Below are 15,825 nucleotides of genomic sequence, written 5' to 3'. Positions count from 1 at the left end.
CAAACGCGCTATAAAATTCAAGTGAAAGTAAAATGAAATTTCAATTTTAGCTAAAATATTTGCAATATTTTAATATGCTAGAGTACGCTGCTTGCAGCTTAATGCGTAAAGTAAACAAATAAAAATAGGAATAATAAAAGCAAGGACTTACTTTCAATGCTGCTGCTGCTGCTGCTTGAGCTGCTGCTGTTGTTGCTGCTGCTTCAATGACAACAACTTGTTGCCATAATCCTAAATCCTGTCGCTGTGTCTGTGTTTGCTTAATGACGACGCAACCTCATCATGACATATGCGTAGACGCTTCGTAATTTATACACTTCCGGTTTGCGCCATTTGTTCAGCAGAGTCCTGTAGTCCTGCTGCAGTTCGTGTTGACACTTTGTGGCAAACGGTTGTGCGTGTCGCTCTCGCTCTCTCAGTTATGTCGGCAACGCTGCATCGCGTGCGTAGATATTTCATCTCGTCGCAGGTTTATGAGGCACTGCGTCCTTTATTTTTTTTAACATTTCTTTATGGCCTAACGCCGTTTCATGTGGTGCGTCGCAAGATGGGCGAGTCCTATGTGAAAATGTCCTGCTTTGGCATTTTCAACATCTTTGTTTACATTATCCTCGTTGGCTTTTGTTATATTTCCTCGCTGCGTCAGGGCGAGTCCATTGTGGGTTATTTCTTTCGCACTGAAATTTCGGTGATTGGCGATCGCCTGCAGATCTTCAATGGCCTCATTGCTGGCGCTGTCATCTACACTTCGGCCATCCTCAAGCGCTGCAAGCTGCTGGGCACTCTCACCATCCTACACAGCTTGGACACAAATTTCTCGAACATTGGCGTGCGTGTCAAGTACTCACGCATCTTTCGCTATTCCATACTGCTGCTGGTCTTCAAGCTGCTCATCCTGGGCGTTTACTTTGTGGGCGTCTTTCAGCTGCTCGTCTCGCTGGGCGTCACGCCCAGCTTTTGCGTCTGCATGACCTTCTTCCTCCAGCACTCGGTGGTCTCCATAGCAATTTGTTTATTCTGCATAATTGCGTTCAGCTTTGAGCGCCGCCTCAGCATCGTCAATCAGGTGAGTCAGGCGTTGAGTCTGTTAAAAAGTAGAATATTATTCTATTAGCCAAACACAAGGCAAAGTATCAATAACAGTTACAGCGAAAAATAGTTAGCACAGAAATTAATTAGGTGTAAGAAAAATTCTCATAAATTTTATGAGATACAGCAAAGAAAACTTAGAAAACATATAACAAATTTAGGTATATTCTAATGCTTAATTTATTATTATTATTTTACAATGTTAATTAAAAAAAAATTAAGCTTAAAAAGAAAGCAATATAACTTATTCCTTTGTACTATAAATTACTTTTAATTTGATTTATCTTGTACTATTTTTAATATTAATGTAACTACTAGTTAAAGCTATGGAGTTTCCTTTTAAATGGTCGTTAACATATTGAATAATATTAAAAATTTACTATTTTATATTCTCAAAGCAGTTGCTAATTTTTAATTTAGAATGCTTTGCTTTTATCTATGCTTTGTTTTATAAACAAACCTAAAAACTCAAGCCATGAAAACTGTAACTAATTTCACTGTAACTAACATAAATACTTGGTCTACAATTTTCATTAATTTTATGACTGGCCATAAGCCACATTTTAGCAATAGTTATATCTATTAGTGCTATATCTACCTGGTAGATTCAATTTGGGGTAACATTTATGAGCTTCATGGTTTTTGTTGTTTGCCAACAATGCAAATATTTTCATGCGAAATATGACAACTTATATTAGACTACATTAAGCTTAGTAGCTATACAATAGCTAAGCTAAAGGATGTAAGGAATATTATGCTTTAGTATGATTTAAATTAGTTGAGCTAAAGCTGCAAATGTTTAACTTCAATAGCTTGTTGTCAAGTCAATTAACACGTTTAGTTGAAGATAGAAATCTTCCATTTAGACAGCTGTCAGTCAATGCGCAGCAGGAAGACACCCCAGAGAGCAAACGTGCCACAAAAAATATATAAAAAGTGAGTAAATCGCATAACTAATTAGAGTGAGAGCGAGAGCGATAGAGAGAGAGAGAGACGCATTAATTAAAATGCAAACGTTTAGTCAAATGGCAATTGGATAAAAATGTAGCAATGTTTACTTAAAGCGACAATGAAAAGCACAAAATGAATGCAAAGTGAATGAAAATGAATGAAATGTGGCTGACCCCACCTCATTATACACACACACACAAAGAGAAAGGGAGGGAGATAGTTGGAACTGCCATGCAAATTATTTGTCAGGCTGCTGGCTCAAGTCAGTTGACTTAACAAGCTCCAGCTGAGCAGAACGTGCGCGCGTGTAATGCAAATGGATATAGTTATGGATATGGATATGGATGTGGAGAAGGATACCGAGCTGGCTGCGGCGCCATTGAGCAGCGGCTGGTGCGATCCGCTGCGGCGTCGTCTGCGTCGCTGGTTAACCGCCAAGCAAGTGTTCGAGTGCCTGCGTCCTTTATTCTTCGTCACCTATTTGCATGGACTCACTTCCTTTTACATCAGTCACTGCGCCACCTCTGGGCAGCGCGAGATTAAAAAGTCCTGGTTCGGCTATGCCAATGGACTCATCCATGTCGGTCTGTATAGCGTCTGCTATGTTCTAACCATTTGCAATGACTGCGAATCGGTTGCCAGTTATTTCTTTCGCTCGCGCATTAGTTACTTTGGTGATATGATGCAGATTGTCAGCGGCTTTATTGGCGTCACTGTCATTTATCTGGCTGCCATTATTCCTAAGCACCGCTTGGAGCAGTGTCTGCAAAAGTTCCACACCATGGATCTGCAGCTGCATAGCGTTGGAGTCAAGATCATGTACAGCAAAGTGCTGAGCTTCAGCTATGCCGTCATGCTCTCCATGTTCCTGGTCAACCTTGCCTTCTCCTGGGGCACCTTTGCCGTCCTGTACTCCTCCAATGTGTCGCCCACTCTGGCGCTGCAATTCACTTTCATGGTGCAGCATACGGTGATTGCGATTTCAATTGCTCTATTCTCCTGCTTTACGTATCTCGTGGAAATGCGTTTCATCATGGTCAATAAGGTAAGCAAGCGGGCGGAGGTGGGAGAGAAATGTAAATAAAGCAATAAAGAATAAACAATAATAAATGTTAGCTCACCTGGCATTACCAAATTATTATTTGGATATTTTTAGTTGTTGTTTTATATGTTACAGAAAGTAAAATAATTTAAAAAAATTTAATTAAATAGTAGAATAATTTTACAAACCGTTTAATCTATCTTAGGTATATTAATACTTCAGTGTATGATTTAAATTTATGTTTCTACATTTGCTTTGCTAATCAAAATGTAAATATTATTCACTTATTTGTTAATTTTGTTGTTGTTATAATTTCAATATGCTATCTAAAATATTTTAAAATTTGTAATATACCTTGGAGTTTTAATTCGCATAAACGTAAATCAATTTAATGAATTTGTTAAGTTTTAGTTGTGATATAACATAAAAATTATTATTTTTAATAAATGATAATAACTTGCAACGCGTGCAGCTAGCGCACAATTTTCATAGCATACTTAGCAGCGCTTTTAAAGTTGCACATACAATAGCGAACGTTTAATAGTCAATTAAATTAATTAAAGAGCAGCTGAAACGTGCGCGTTTTATAATTTCATAGACAAAACAAACAAACAAGAAAATTGTGCAAAGAAAAAAGGAAAACTGACAAGGTCACAGGTCATAGCACACAACTAACTAACTGACTGACTGAATGAGTGAGTGACAGACAAATTATAAAACGCTTTAAAATTAATTATTAAACTAGTTAAGTTGGCTATAAAAGCGCATTGGCTGTAAGCGTAGTGAGTTTACTTACGATCGCGATGTGGCAGCTTTGGCGAACTTTGTTTAGACCACGCGATGCACACGGCGCGGAGCAGACGCTGCTGCTGTTTACTTATTTGCTTGGACTGACGCCTTTTCGGCTGCGGGGCGTGGCAGGTGCTAGGCACTTTCAGCTAAGTCGCTTGGGCTATTTAAATGCTTTACTACAGTTGAGTTTCTTTGGCTATTGCTTTCTCACCGCTTTGATACAGCAGCAGAGCATTGTGGGCTACTTCTTCAGATCGAAGATATCGCAGGTGGGCGACTCTCTGCAGAAATTCATCAGCTTGGTGGGCATGTCGACGCTTTTTGCCTGCAGCGCGCTGCGTGTGCGCAAATTGATCAAACTCTGCGATTATATCGCACGCATTGATGAGCGGCTGCTCGACTTGGGCGTCTGTTTCAGTTATCCGCGCATTATGCGGCTGAGGCATTCGCAGCTGTTGCTCATAATGAGCGTGCAGCTGTCCTACTTGGTGAGCTCGCTCTGCCTGATGCTGTGGAATGGCGTACGTCCTAGTTATCCTGCTGCTGTTGCTTTCTATGTGCCGCAGGTGTTTCTGCTGAGCGTGGTGCTGCTACTGGGCGCCATGTTGCATCGCTGCTGGCAACACTTTGAGGCACTCAACAAGGTGAGCTGAAAGTGAATAGAGGCATAAATATAAATTCCCGATTGTCTAAGTTAATTGCTTTGTTAATCAGATATCAGCGCTTTCACTATAATTAAAACAAATGTCACAGCTTATTCGTTTTCAATATTGCGCATACGCCATGTGGCTGTCGGCATATCTAGTCGGGCTAACGCGTCCGCAGAACGTCTACGATTGTTATCGCCTCCCATTCGGTTTTGCTTTAATGATGGGCATTATGCCGTACCATGTGAGCGCTGGCCCCAAGGCTCGGCTAAAGTGCAGCAGCTACGGCTACGCGAACGTTTTCATACGCTTAGTTTTCTATATGTTCAACTTCTATCAAACATTCATGGAGCGTCGACTGGCCATGGCTGAGCTGGCCGTAACCGATCTCGCTACAGTAACCATCGATATGGAAATGTTTAACTGCATGAACAGCATGATGTCTTTAATGTTACTAAGTTTGTTTCAACGCAAGCGTTTGCTGCACCTCATGCAGCTCTACGAGCAGCTGGAGTCTGAAATATTTCCCAAAGTGGGCATCAGTTTCAAACAGAGTCAAGCAGCTGCGCAAATCAACTGCATGGCCTTGTTTCTATGCTGCTCAACTTTTGCCTATGGCTGCCTCAGCATTTACATGATATTCAGCTTCAATGCTAATTACATGAAGTTTGGGCTACTTTTCAGTTACTTTATACCAAATGTCACTCTCTGCGTGGTCACCATGCTCTATGTGGGCTTATTTATAAAGCTGCGTATCTATTGCAGCGCTCTCAATGAGGTGGGCTTAGTATATAAAACAAACTTATAGTATATATTGCTTATATGACATGAGCTCTTAAGGGAATGCAAAAATATTGAAGCTTACAATATCGGATATCACTGCTTGAATTTTAAAAATATTTATAAACATATTAAGTTACTTTAATGCATTTAAAAATTGATTTTAATTAGAATTATTTGGATTTAGAATTATAAGAAATTATAAATTTGTTTAGCTACGTTAATGGATTTAAGTTTGAATTAGAATTATAGAACATTTTTCTACTAATTTTCGTATTTCAGCAGTTGCACCTTATCAATATCTACTGTATTAACTTAAAACTACAAACTTACAATGTTCTTTTATATATTTTGCAGGTGCTTAAGAACTTGGCACATCAGTGGGACACACGCAGCTTGAAGGCGGTGCAAAAGCAGCGTTCCTTACAATGTCTAGACTCGTTCTCCATGTACACCATTGTGACCAAAGATCCGGCTGAAATTATACAGGAATCCATGGAAATACATCAACTCATATGCGAAGCAGCTGCTACGGCAAATAAATATTTCACTTATCAGCTGCTCACCATTATCTCCATAGCCTTTCTCATCATTGTCTTTGATGCTTACTATGTGCTGGAGACGCTGCTGGGCAAATCGAAGCGTGAAAGCAAATTCAAAACTGTGGAATTCGTTACGTTCTTCTCCTGCCAGATGATTCTATATTTGATTGCTATTATATCCATTGTTGAGGGCAGCAATCGCGCCATAAAGAAAAGCGAGAAAACGGGCGGCATTGTGCACTCGCTGCTGAATAAAACGAAGAGCGCAGAGGTGAAGGAAAAGCTGCAGCAGTTTTCCATGCAGCTGATGCACTTGAAAATTAATTTTACAGCTGCTGGACTATTCAACATTGATCGCACGCTCTACTTTACAGTAAGTCTAAAAAGAGAGCAGATTTGATTATATATATAATGATTAATTATTTTACTTACCAGATTAGCGGCGCTTTAACCACTTATCTTATTATACTGCTGCAGTTTACAACAAATTCGCCAAGTGGCGTGGAAAATTCCAGCGATTGCTGTGGCTCGCTGCAAAATTTGACGAACCACACCAACTAGAATTGGCAAGAATTAATTAACATCCCACTGTGTGCAGCACAACAAAAAAAAATAACAATAATATTTAATAGCTTAAGTGTTTTTATCCTCTGCTAACTGTCGCTTTAGCATATGTATACATTTCTTATATAGCAATAAACAGTTAATCGACATGTGCGTTGCGTTTTCATTGAAGTAAGCAAATGAATGAAAAAGAATGAATAAGCAGAAGCTGCACTGCTAAGCAAAGAACTACGGCACATAACAAAAAAGTGAAAGAGAGATTAAACAGTTAGATTTTTGCTTGAAGCGCGGCACTTTACACGTCTGCACTTTTCAAAGGTCCGATCGCAACTAAACTGCTCGCGCCTGCTAATTGCCCAAATAACTAATACCAACATGCGCGCTGTTTCTTACCCGCTCACACACACTTGCAGGCTTCTGTTTCTTTTACAGCTGACCTGGCGCTCGCTCTTTTCGTTTTAAAGCGCGCTCACTCTCTCAAATATTCTCCCCACCATCACATTTGTGCGTATGTATGCGTAGCTAGGCATGCTGTAATTGCTAGAGCCCCATATTTAACATGTGTGTGTAGCGTGCAGAGCAATTTTGCCTGTCTATAGTTACGTTAGTATAAGCAAAGTTATAAGTATAAGAGAATAAATACCAAAGGGTATAAGTGTGGGCAAGTTTAAAAACTCAGCACATTAAAATACTAGAACTTCCTCGTTGACTAACGCTTTAACTATTTTCAGTGGAACACATTAAGTGTGTTATTTATATATGATATAGGGCTGTAAAATAAATACTTTCGTAAACGCCGCACACTTAGTACAAATTAGTAGCAACTGCTGCTAGCTGAGCACGCCCCCAAGTCAACGTCATCAGCAGTGTCGTCGTCCTCGTTGGCGTTGTCCCCTCAGCTTAATTAAATATTTGCGTCTATTGATATTAGCTTAATATGTCGCTCAGGTGTGCTAACGATTATGATATATGAGAGCTGAGTTGTTGAGTTGATGACAAAACGGCGACCAGGCTGGCATATTCGCAGTTAGTTGCTGTAAGTGAATCCAACATGAAGCTCTGGGCGCGCATTTCGCAGGCGGACAATGTATTCCAATCGCTTCGTCCGCTCACGTACATATCCTTGGTGGGCCTGGCGCCTTTTCGGCTGAATCTGAATGCGGACAAGGAAGTGCACACCTCGGTTTATTCCTTTGTGGCGGGCATTGTGCATTACCTAATCTTTGTGTTCTGCTTTGTCACTTCGATCTGCGAGGGCGAGTCCATTATTGGCTATTTCTTTCAAACCAACATTACCAAACTGGGCGACAGCACTTTGAGATTAACTGGCATCATAGCCATGTCCACCATCTTTGGCTTTGCCATGTTCCGACGCCAGCAGCTGGTCAGCATTATGCAGAACAATATTATTGTGGATGAGATCTTTGTGCGTCTTGGGCTCAAGCTGGACTATCGTCGCATATTGCTGTTCAGCTTCCTCATCTCGCTGGGCCTTGTGTTCTTCAATGTCATCTACTTGTGTGTGAGCTATGGACTGCTAATCAGCGCCAATATTTCGCCATCCTTTGTCACCTTCACGGCCTTTGCCTTGCCGCATATTAACATCAGCCTCATGGTCTTTAAATTTCTATGTACTACGCACTTGGCGCAGAGTCGCTTCAACATGGTGAATGAGGTAAGACTAATACATTTGATTATAAACTTAATAACTCACTTTACGCTTCAGATCCTGCAGGACATTCTGGACTCACATATTGAGCAGCACAGAGCCTTGGAGCTGTCGCCCATGCACTCTGTGGTGCATCATCAGCTTTATGCGCATCGCCTGCGCTCGCTGATGAGCACTCCCTTAAAGCGCTACAGTGTTACCTCCATTATACGCCAGAGTCCCGAGTATGCTATAAAGCAAGTGGCCAACATTCATAATTTACTCTGCGACATTTGTCAGACAATTGAGGAATACTTTACCTATCCACTGCTAGGCATTATAGCCATATCCTTTCTCTTTATACTCTTTGACGACTTTTATATACTTGAAGCGCTGTTGAATCCTAAGCGACTGGACAAAAGCGAGGACGAGGAGTTCTTTGCCTTCTTTCTGACACAAATGATGTGGTATATAGTCATTATATTCCTTATCGTGGAGGCCAGCAGCAACACCATACGTAATAGCAGCTTTGCTGCAGCCATTGTGCACAAGATTCTCAACATAAGCGATGATCCGGAGCTTAGAGATCGCCTCTTTCGTTTGTCCTTGCAGCTGTCGCATCGCAAAGTTTGCTTTACAGCCGCGGGCTTATTTCGCTTGGATCGCACTCTGATTTTTACTGTAAGTACTCAAAATTAATCCTAATTAATCATATATTTTAACGTTTTGTTTTATAGATTACAGGTGCTGCTACTTGTTACCTTATTATCTTAATGCAGTTTCGCAATACACATCATGTCGAGGATCCGGATCCCACTGGCAAGCCTGACTTTTTACGTTTCGACTAAAGTACAACAAATTTTATACAAACATAAGCTTCAACGCATGCATAATATATCAATAAATATATATACTAACCGCAAACACTTATTTTTTATTATAAACTACTCGTTTTGTTAGCAAAGCAAGCAAATTCAACTAGAAATGAAAAATGTGCTGCTGGCGTTGCCAACTACTCGAAAAGTGTAGCGCAGTCGTAGCAAGCAGTGCGCGCTCAACTGCTTGTCAGTTCTTGTGAACAGGGCGCGCAATTTGAAAGCGAAACACAGCACACTTCACTTTTTTATTACATTATAACAAAATTAACGCCATAATTAACAAACTTAACATTTAATTTAATGCTTGCTATGCAAATTATCAAGCAGTTTGAATTTAAATTTAACATGCCGCTGCTCCACTTTTGACTAAACTAATTTTTGGACTTGTAACATAATCTTTTGATAGTTGACAGCTTTGGCGCTAAACAAACACACTTATAAGTAATCCATATAGACACGCCACTTGGTCACAAAAAAAAAACAAACCCCAACATAATCCAATAAGCGTGCCCGAATTGACAGTGGGACACACACAACGCGCGCACAGTGCAACGACATTTGATTGTTTTATTGCCTCAGCTAGCAACAAATTCATTTGCAACGTTGTGGGTGGTAGATACGATATATATGACTACGTATAGAGATATGTCAATTGCTAGACAATATGCAAAAATAGCCACACAACAAGCAAATAAATGTGCTTTCAATTTGTTTATACTTATGTTTGTACATCGAGCTAATCAATACGATTATCCGCGAGCTGATAAGCGAGTGACAATTTGTTATCAATTGGAAGTATTGCATTTACGATTTGTTTACTTTTTAAATAACACAAAATTGCATTTGCATAGTATAGAGATTATTATTGATAACAATTCAGCAAGCTGCTCTAGATTTTATTTAGCGCAACAGCTTAAAATGCAACAGTTTAGAATGCACTAAGCTGCAAGTGCGTACACTGCTTGTGGAACTTCAAACTGTCAATGTCAATGTCGGCTTTGCACAGTTTTAATGTCGCCGCTGCGCTAATTGAAACCGACAGCTTAATATTAAATGCAGTTTAATACAAATTTCAATGACAAAAATATACAAAAAATGAAGCGCAAATTAATGCACACTAATACCAACAAAGCATTAGATTAAGCGCTGCTCAAGCTTCATTGCAGCCACACACACAGACGAACACATATGTGTATTTAAATGTGTGCGTGAAGAATAAACGCCGTAGTGGGCAGCGACGGCAGCAGCCGCGACAGCCCTCAGTAAGTAATCGCAGTTCCCCACAGTCATATTCTAGCTGCGGCAAGTAACGGTACATGCGGGCGCTTATTGTTTGACTTTGAGTACAGTTTGAGAGGCGCGCTTGTGTTGCTGTCGCGTTTGCGTTTGGTCCTGCGACTAAAAATATATAAAGTGAGTGCGACTGTAACTGCTAAAAGCAAAACAAAAAACAGCAAAAAGAAAAACACATAAAACTGTGCACTTGTTGTTTAATCGGTGGCAGACTTATTGAGATTACAGCGCCAATCAGAATCGTAAAACGATGGACAATGTTCAGTGCTTAAGCGTTTAATCTGCGCGTCGATAAGTAGCGAACGGTGTTTTTAATTCGAAAGAAATGAGTGCTTGAAAATTACTTTTAATTGGCTTAGTTGGTAGACTAAACAGCTGTTGCTTTAATATACAACAACTAATTATAAATAACATTTAAATTGCAATTAGGGCAGCTTTAGGTTTAAGTGCAGCAATTTTAAATGCATACCAAACTTTAGTGAAGCTCGATTGCACTGCTTAAAGCAGGTTTTCAAACAGTGCAGCGTCAAGCTAAGTTTTATGCAAACTGCACTCCTTTGCCGGCAAGCAGTGCATTTGCTAGTTAGCTAGCCGCGCGCCTTAGTATGTTTGCTAAAAATATGAAATTCAATTGCCGCAGCAATTGCACACGTTACAAGTCATACAACAAATGCAAATTGCGCTGCGCTTTTGTTATTATTATTGTTATAGTTATATTATCTCTCTTTTGTGGTCAGCCTGCAATTGAGTAGGCGTCGCTTTCGCTCATTACAATTTCCGTGTTTGAAGTTCGCAGCTCAGTTCGAATGGCTCACGCCTAATATTCTAATAGATTCACACAGTAAATAAGCCTGGCAATTAAATGCTATTTGCTCTGACGCTAGTAATAATTTAACTAGCGTTGAGTGCTAGGTTAGTGCTACTAAATGTTGTTTTATAAATGTGCATAAATCAATTAACATTTTCACAGTTTTTAACTGACTATTGTTTAATTAATACTAGAATAATCATTTGCAATTAATTTGTGAAACATTTGAAGTCAAATTGCTGCAGCTCTATACGTCATTCTTATAATCTTTGCTTGGAAAATTTCCAATGCAATTGCATTGTGCTAACAAATAAACAATTTTCAATTACTTAATTGTTTAAAGTTTGCCTGATTAATGATACGCTTTGGTTTTTAAAATTTGACGCTGTAATGCAAATAGTTAAAAATTCTTAAGTGTTGGCAATTAGCTACGCCAAAGTTTTTGTAATTTCGCACAAAGTGCGACGTTCTGAGTTGACAAATATTTGTTTTTAAGCCACCCAAAATGATTCAGACAACGCGTCACTTTGAAGTTTACAGTTTGAGCTGCTGCTGCTGCATTGTTATTTGATGAAAAGATTTATCACTCAAGTGCTATATCACATGCTTAATTTAATTATGAATGAAATTCTGTTCGTCAGTTGAAAATAAAGACCTAATTGAAAGCAATTATAAAATAAACTTTTGTTATGCGTGCTGAACTTGATTTCAATTAAATTACAAAATTAAATTAATCACACGAAAAAGAGACAATAAATACTTTTGAAAAATGCTTTTGGCAAACAACAAATAAAATATAATAACAAAAACCCGCAAAAGTGCTTTATATTTTTGCAATTGACACAAACAGAGACTTGAATATATATATATAGATATATATGTGTGTGTGTGTGCGTGCAACACGGTAAGTGTCAAAGACCCAAGCATAGCTCACATCGGGGTCAATTGATAGACTCAATTATGACAATATATCACACAAAGCAGCAGCAAACGCAGCTCTGACTATATATAAAAATAATGTGAGCAATCAGGCGACTGGCTTTTAATATGAAATTTGTGCACATTGCATATTTTTGCAATTTCTGGCTCTTTTAGGCTTAATTACTTTGATTGTCACGCTGTCTGCAAATCGAATATAGCTTGTCTATATCGCTTGCCTAGGCACATTGACTGAGCCGCAGTTGAAAGAACGCTTATCAAGCAGCCAAGTCGCTGATGACGCTACTTTGTCAGCAGAGCAATTGACAAAACGCCTCATCAAATATCATTTGTAATTCATAAACAAATACATTACGTATACGTAACAAGTTCGTGTCATTGGATGCTTTGTAATTATCATTGCCATTGATATCGCACATTATATAAATAATAATAAACAAATTGCCGGCAACATATGTAAGTTGGCCATAAAAACCGCAATTTGAGCATTGTTCACGCTATTAAGTTGTTAAATGCAGCTACGTTATTGTCTTGATTTTTGGCCAGCAAGTGGCTGCAAAACTGTTACTACGCCCTTGAAGTAGGCAGCAGTATTTTAGCTGAAATATGCATTTTATAAATATAAAGAGAAGGTAATGGAATTGCAATTGGATTTTATGATACAACAAGACTTTAAATAGCAAAGATTTCATCAAGAATTATTCTTACTAAATTTATATAAATTCAACAAAATGTACTAGAGAAATAAATCAAACCGGATGATTGAATCACAAGCCAAACTTATTGAATCATATATTAATGGCAATTGGATTAAAATATATAATAAAAAGAAATTCAATACTTTTAGTAGATGCAAATAATTAATTCTCAATTTAAGCGCAATAACTATTAAACTTGAATTTCATTTTCTAGCCCCATAAATAGACTGAAACCTTGAAATATTTTTAACAAGATGCCCGCTCAGAAGAAATCCATTTGGCGCACGGGCTGCAATCGTGGATACATCACATGCATCTCTGGATTTCTGCTGACCGTGCTGGGCATTTACTGCGGCATGTTCTGGGAGGATATATTCAATTGGATCAAGCATAAGGTAAGTGAGTGCAATTTAGCACAGTTCGAGGTTCAATTAAAAATCAAGTGCAAGTGACTGGCGAACGAACGACGAAAAAATTAAATGAAATAAAAGCAGCCGCAGCTGTTTTGTCAATTGACTGTGGAGATTTACAAATTAATGGCAATTGCAAATTGATCTTTGGGGGTGACAGGAAATGGCATTAGCGCCAGAGACACGCGCCTATTACAATTGGAAGACGCCGCCCATTGACTTGCATTTGGATATTTATCTGTACAACTGGACAAATCCCGAGGAGTTCTATGGCAACTCAAGCAGCAAGCCAGTTTTAGAGCAACTGGGTCCCTATCGCTTTGTGGATCGTCCGGACAAGGTCAACATAAGCTGGCATCCGGATAATAATACAGTTACATATAAGCGACGCAACTTTTACTATTTCGATGCAGCAGGTAGCGCTGGCAGCTTGGATGACGTCATTGTTACACTTAATGCTGTGGCTTTGGTAAGTGCCCAAGCGACTAAACTAATCAATAAACTTTGTACTCACCTGCTTGCTTGCAGTCCGCTGCTGCGACGGCAAAGCAGTGGAACAGCATGCGTCGCAGCATGGTCGATGTGGGTTTGAAGCTCTATGGCCAGCAGATGTCCGTAGTCAAAACTGTCGATGAGATACTCTTCACTGGCTACAGCGATGCAATGATCGATATGGCCATAGCCATGCCCTCGGGCATGTTTGGCGATGAGATCAATGTGCCGTTTGATAAGTTTGGCTGGTTCTACACACGCAATGGCAGCGCTGATCTGACGGGCGTCTTTAATGTCTTTACGGGCGCTGATGAGATCAGCAAACTGGGACAAATGCACAGCTGGAACTATAAGACGCATACGGGTTTCTTTGAATCCGATTGTGGTTTGGTTGGCGGCTCTGCCGGCGAGTTTCAGCCACCGCAAGCGCAGCCCGGCGGCAGTGTCAGTCTCTTTACGGCGGATTTGTGTCGCAGCTTGCCTTTGGACTATGTGGAAACTGTGCAGATTGAGGGACTGAAGGGCTACAAATTTGCTGGCGGCCCACGCTCCGTGGATAATGGTAAGTTTATTTATTTATCAATAATTCACATAACACAAGCAGCTGAAAATAATGCTTACAAAGTAAAATTCACAGCAAATAGCATGATTGTTTTATGAGAATTATGAAACTGCTTAAATTTGTAAACAAATAGCAGCTTGAATAGTATGAACAATGATTATGATCATGATTTGCAATTAATTTGTACGCATAAACAACGAGGTTCAGTTAAATATTGACGCCCACACTGCTTGAACACTGATCGTCTACTGAACTCACCCCGCTAAGCAGTCGTCTTGTTAGCAGCGCGCTCTAAGCAAGAGCTCACGCATACAGCCAAACTCGCGCTCTCAACAAAGCTTCGATCTCTAACGACAGACTTACGCTCTCAACATTGCTGCTCGTGCTGAGCTGCTTGTATGGCTGTGTGTGTGAGTGCAGCTTAGTTAAAGCAGTGCAGCTGAGCGAGAGCGCGCTGCTTGCGCTCTCAGCAATGAGCGACTTAAGACAGCGACAGCGCTGCTTTTTTGCATTTTACTGACTGCTGCGCTAGGTGGCGTGACTTTTTATCAATTTGCTTTACATTTTACATTTGACTGCAATTCTCTCTCTCTCTCTCTTTGTTTGCAGGCACACTTTTCCCCGAGAATCTTTGCTATTGCGGCGGCGAGTGCTCGCCATCTGGCATTATGAACATTAGCGCCTGTCGCTTTGACTCACCTGTGTTCATGTCCTATCCACATTTCTATCAGGCAGATCAGTTCTATGTGGATCAGGTAGAGGGACTGCAGCCAGATCAGCAGGCACATGAATTCTATATGATTGTGGCGCCAGATACGGGCATACCGCTGGAGGTGGCCGCACGTTTCCAGGTCAATATGCTGGTGGAGCCCATCGATGGCATTAGCTTGTATACGGATATACCGCGCATATTCTTTCCGCTGATTTGGTTTGAGCAAAAGGTGCGCATTACACCGGAGCTGGCGGATCAGTTGAAACTGCTGCCCATGGTGCTGTTGGGCGGGCACATCTTTGCCGGCTTCTGCTTGGCTATTGGACTCATACTGCTCTGCTGGCTGCCAATGAAGCTGCTGTTGTCGCTCTGTCGCAGCAGAGAGTACGATGTGAAGATGCAGCACAAGACCAATGGACAGTACAAGAGTCGCGATGACAGCAGCAGCGAGAAGTTGCCAGCGGATAGCGAGAAGATTGCGCCGGACAGTTCGCCACTGCTGGATGAGGCACAGCGCAAGCTGCCAGTGCTCATCAATAGCCCCACCAAGGATAGCGGAATTAGCATGCAGCTGAAGGAAACGCCCTAGGCAAACAGCTCAATGCTCATCCCGCTCCCCCCTTAGCCCGTAAGCCGTCCTAGTGCTTTAGCCTTTAGTCTCTAGTGTAGTCTCTTCTCCCTCTCAATGTGTGTGTTTGAGCCAAAGATTGTGAAATTGCCTAAATCTTATGAATACTCCTTAATCAAAAATTAAACTATGTAATGCTCTAGCTCGTAACGAATTTTGTATTGCAAATGTTTGTTAGCCATAAAGAAAACAAATTTATATGTATTTACTCTAAATGAATAAAAACATTTTTGATATGCAATATAGGAAACAACAAAAGTGTTTGCTTTGCATTTTTTAATTGCAGCCAACGCATCAAACTGTAATTAGCTTAGCACAATGCTAGCCAAACTTTGATTAGCTTAGCACAA

The 15,825-nt window shown here is 40.2% G+C and overlaps 3 protein-coding genes across 5 annotated transcripts; all 3 read left to right on the top strand.

Annotated features, from left to right (window-relative positions):
- The first annotated feature begins 157 nt into the window (after positions 1–157).
- Positions 158–6,451, top strand: LOC108598083 (putative gustatory receptor 28b). Of its 3 annotated transcripts, none has more exons than XM_017984700.1 (3): positions 158–1,066; positions 5,659–6,216; positions 6,279–6,451. In XM_017984700.1, the coding sequence occupies exons 1-3, from the start codon at positions 290–292 to the stop codon at positions 6,402–6,404; spliced, it is 1,461 nt and encodes a 486-aa protein (XP_017840189.1). In that variant the 5' UTR covers positions 158–289; the 3' UTR covers positions 6,405–6,451. The 3 variants fall into 3 exon arrangements, with proteins under 3 accessions (XP_017840189.1, XP_017840197.1, XP_017840206.1); XM_017984708.1 differs by lacking the exon at positions 158–1,066 and adding an exon at positions 2,111–3,085; XM_017984717.1 differs by lacking the exon at positions 158–1,066 and adding an exon at positions 3,840–4,518.
- A 1,007-nt stretch (positions 6,452–7,458) lies between these two features.
- Positions 7,459–8,903, top strand: LOC108606189 (putative gustatory receptor 28a). Its single transcript, XM_017996085.1, has 3 exons — positions 7,459–8,082; positions 8,134–8,736; positions 8,793–8,903. Exons 1-3 carry the CDS (start codon positions 7,459–7,461, stop codon positions 8,901–8,903), a joined length of 1,338 nt encoding a protein of 445 aa, XP_017851574.1.
- A 1,307-nt stretch (positions 8,904–10,210) lies between these two features.
- Positions 10,211–15,700, top strand: LOC108594476 (protein peste). Its single transcript, XM_017979663.1, has 5 exons — positions 10,211–10,346; positions 12,886–13,066; positions 13,242–13,550; positions 13,610–14,135; positions 14,745–15,700. The coding sequence occupies exons 2-5, from the start codon at positions 12,926–12,928 to the stop codon at positions 15,434–15,436; spliced, it is 1,668 nt and encodes a 555-aa protein (XP_017835152.1). The 5' UTR covers positions 10,211–10,346; positions 12,886–12,925; the 3' UTR covers positions 15,437–15,700.
- Positions 15,701–15,825: the final 125 nt, after the last annotated feature.

This window comes from Drosophila busckii, chromosome 2L (assembly GCF_011750605.1).
Source record: "Drosophila busckii strain San Diego stock center, stock number 13000-0081.31 chromosome 2L, ASM1175060v1, whole genome shotgun sequence".
Lineage (NCBI taxonomy): Eukaryota > Metazoa > Arthropoda > Insecta > Diptera > Drosophilidae > Drosophila > Drosophila busckii.
The sequence above is the reverse complement of the archived record's forward strand: the minus strand, read 5'-3'. Positions and strand labels throughout refer to the sequence as shown.

Excerpts from the sequence above, each read along its gene's own strand:
- LOC108594476 (XM_017979663.1), top strand. The coding sequence starts at position 12,926 with ATGCCCGCTCAGAAGAAATCCATTTGGCGCACGGGCTGCAATCGTGGA. Across the intron at positions 13,067-13,241 it reads TCAATTGGATCAAGCATAAG|GAAATGGCATTAGCGCCAGA; the intron begins GTAAGTGAGTGC and ends TGGGGGTGACAG. Across the intron at positions 13,551-13,609 it reads CACTTAATGCTGTGGCTTTG|TCCGCTGCTGCGACGGCAAA; the intron begins GTAAGTGCCCAA and ends GCTTGCTTGCAG.
- LOC108606189 (XM_017996085.1), top strand. The coding sequence starts at position 7,459 with ATGAAGCTCTGGGCGCGCATTTCGCAGGCGGACAATGTATTCCAATCG. Across the intron at positions 8,083-8,133 it reads GCTTCAACATGGTGAATGAG|ATCCTGCAGGACATTCTGGA; the intron begins GTAAGACTAATA and ends TTTACGCTTCAG. Across the intron at positions 8,737-8,792 it reads ATCGCACTCTGATTTTTACT|ATTACAGGTGCTGCTACTTG; the intron begins GTAAGTACTCAA and ends TTTGTTTTATAG.
- LOC108598083 (XM_017984700.1), top strand. The coding sequence starts at position 290 with ATGCGTAGACGCTTCGTAATTTATACACTTCCGGTTTGCGCCATTTGT. Across the intron at positions 1,067-5,658 it reads GCCTCAGCATCGTCAATCAG|GTGCTTAAGAACTTGGCACA; the intron begins GTGAGTCAGGCG and ends TATATTTTGCAG. Across the intron at positions 6,217-6,278 it reads ATCGCACGCTCTACTTTACA|ATTAGCGGCGCTTTAACCAC; the intron begins GTAAGTCTAAAA and ends TTTACTTACCAG.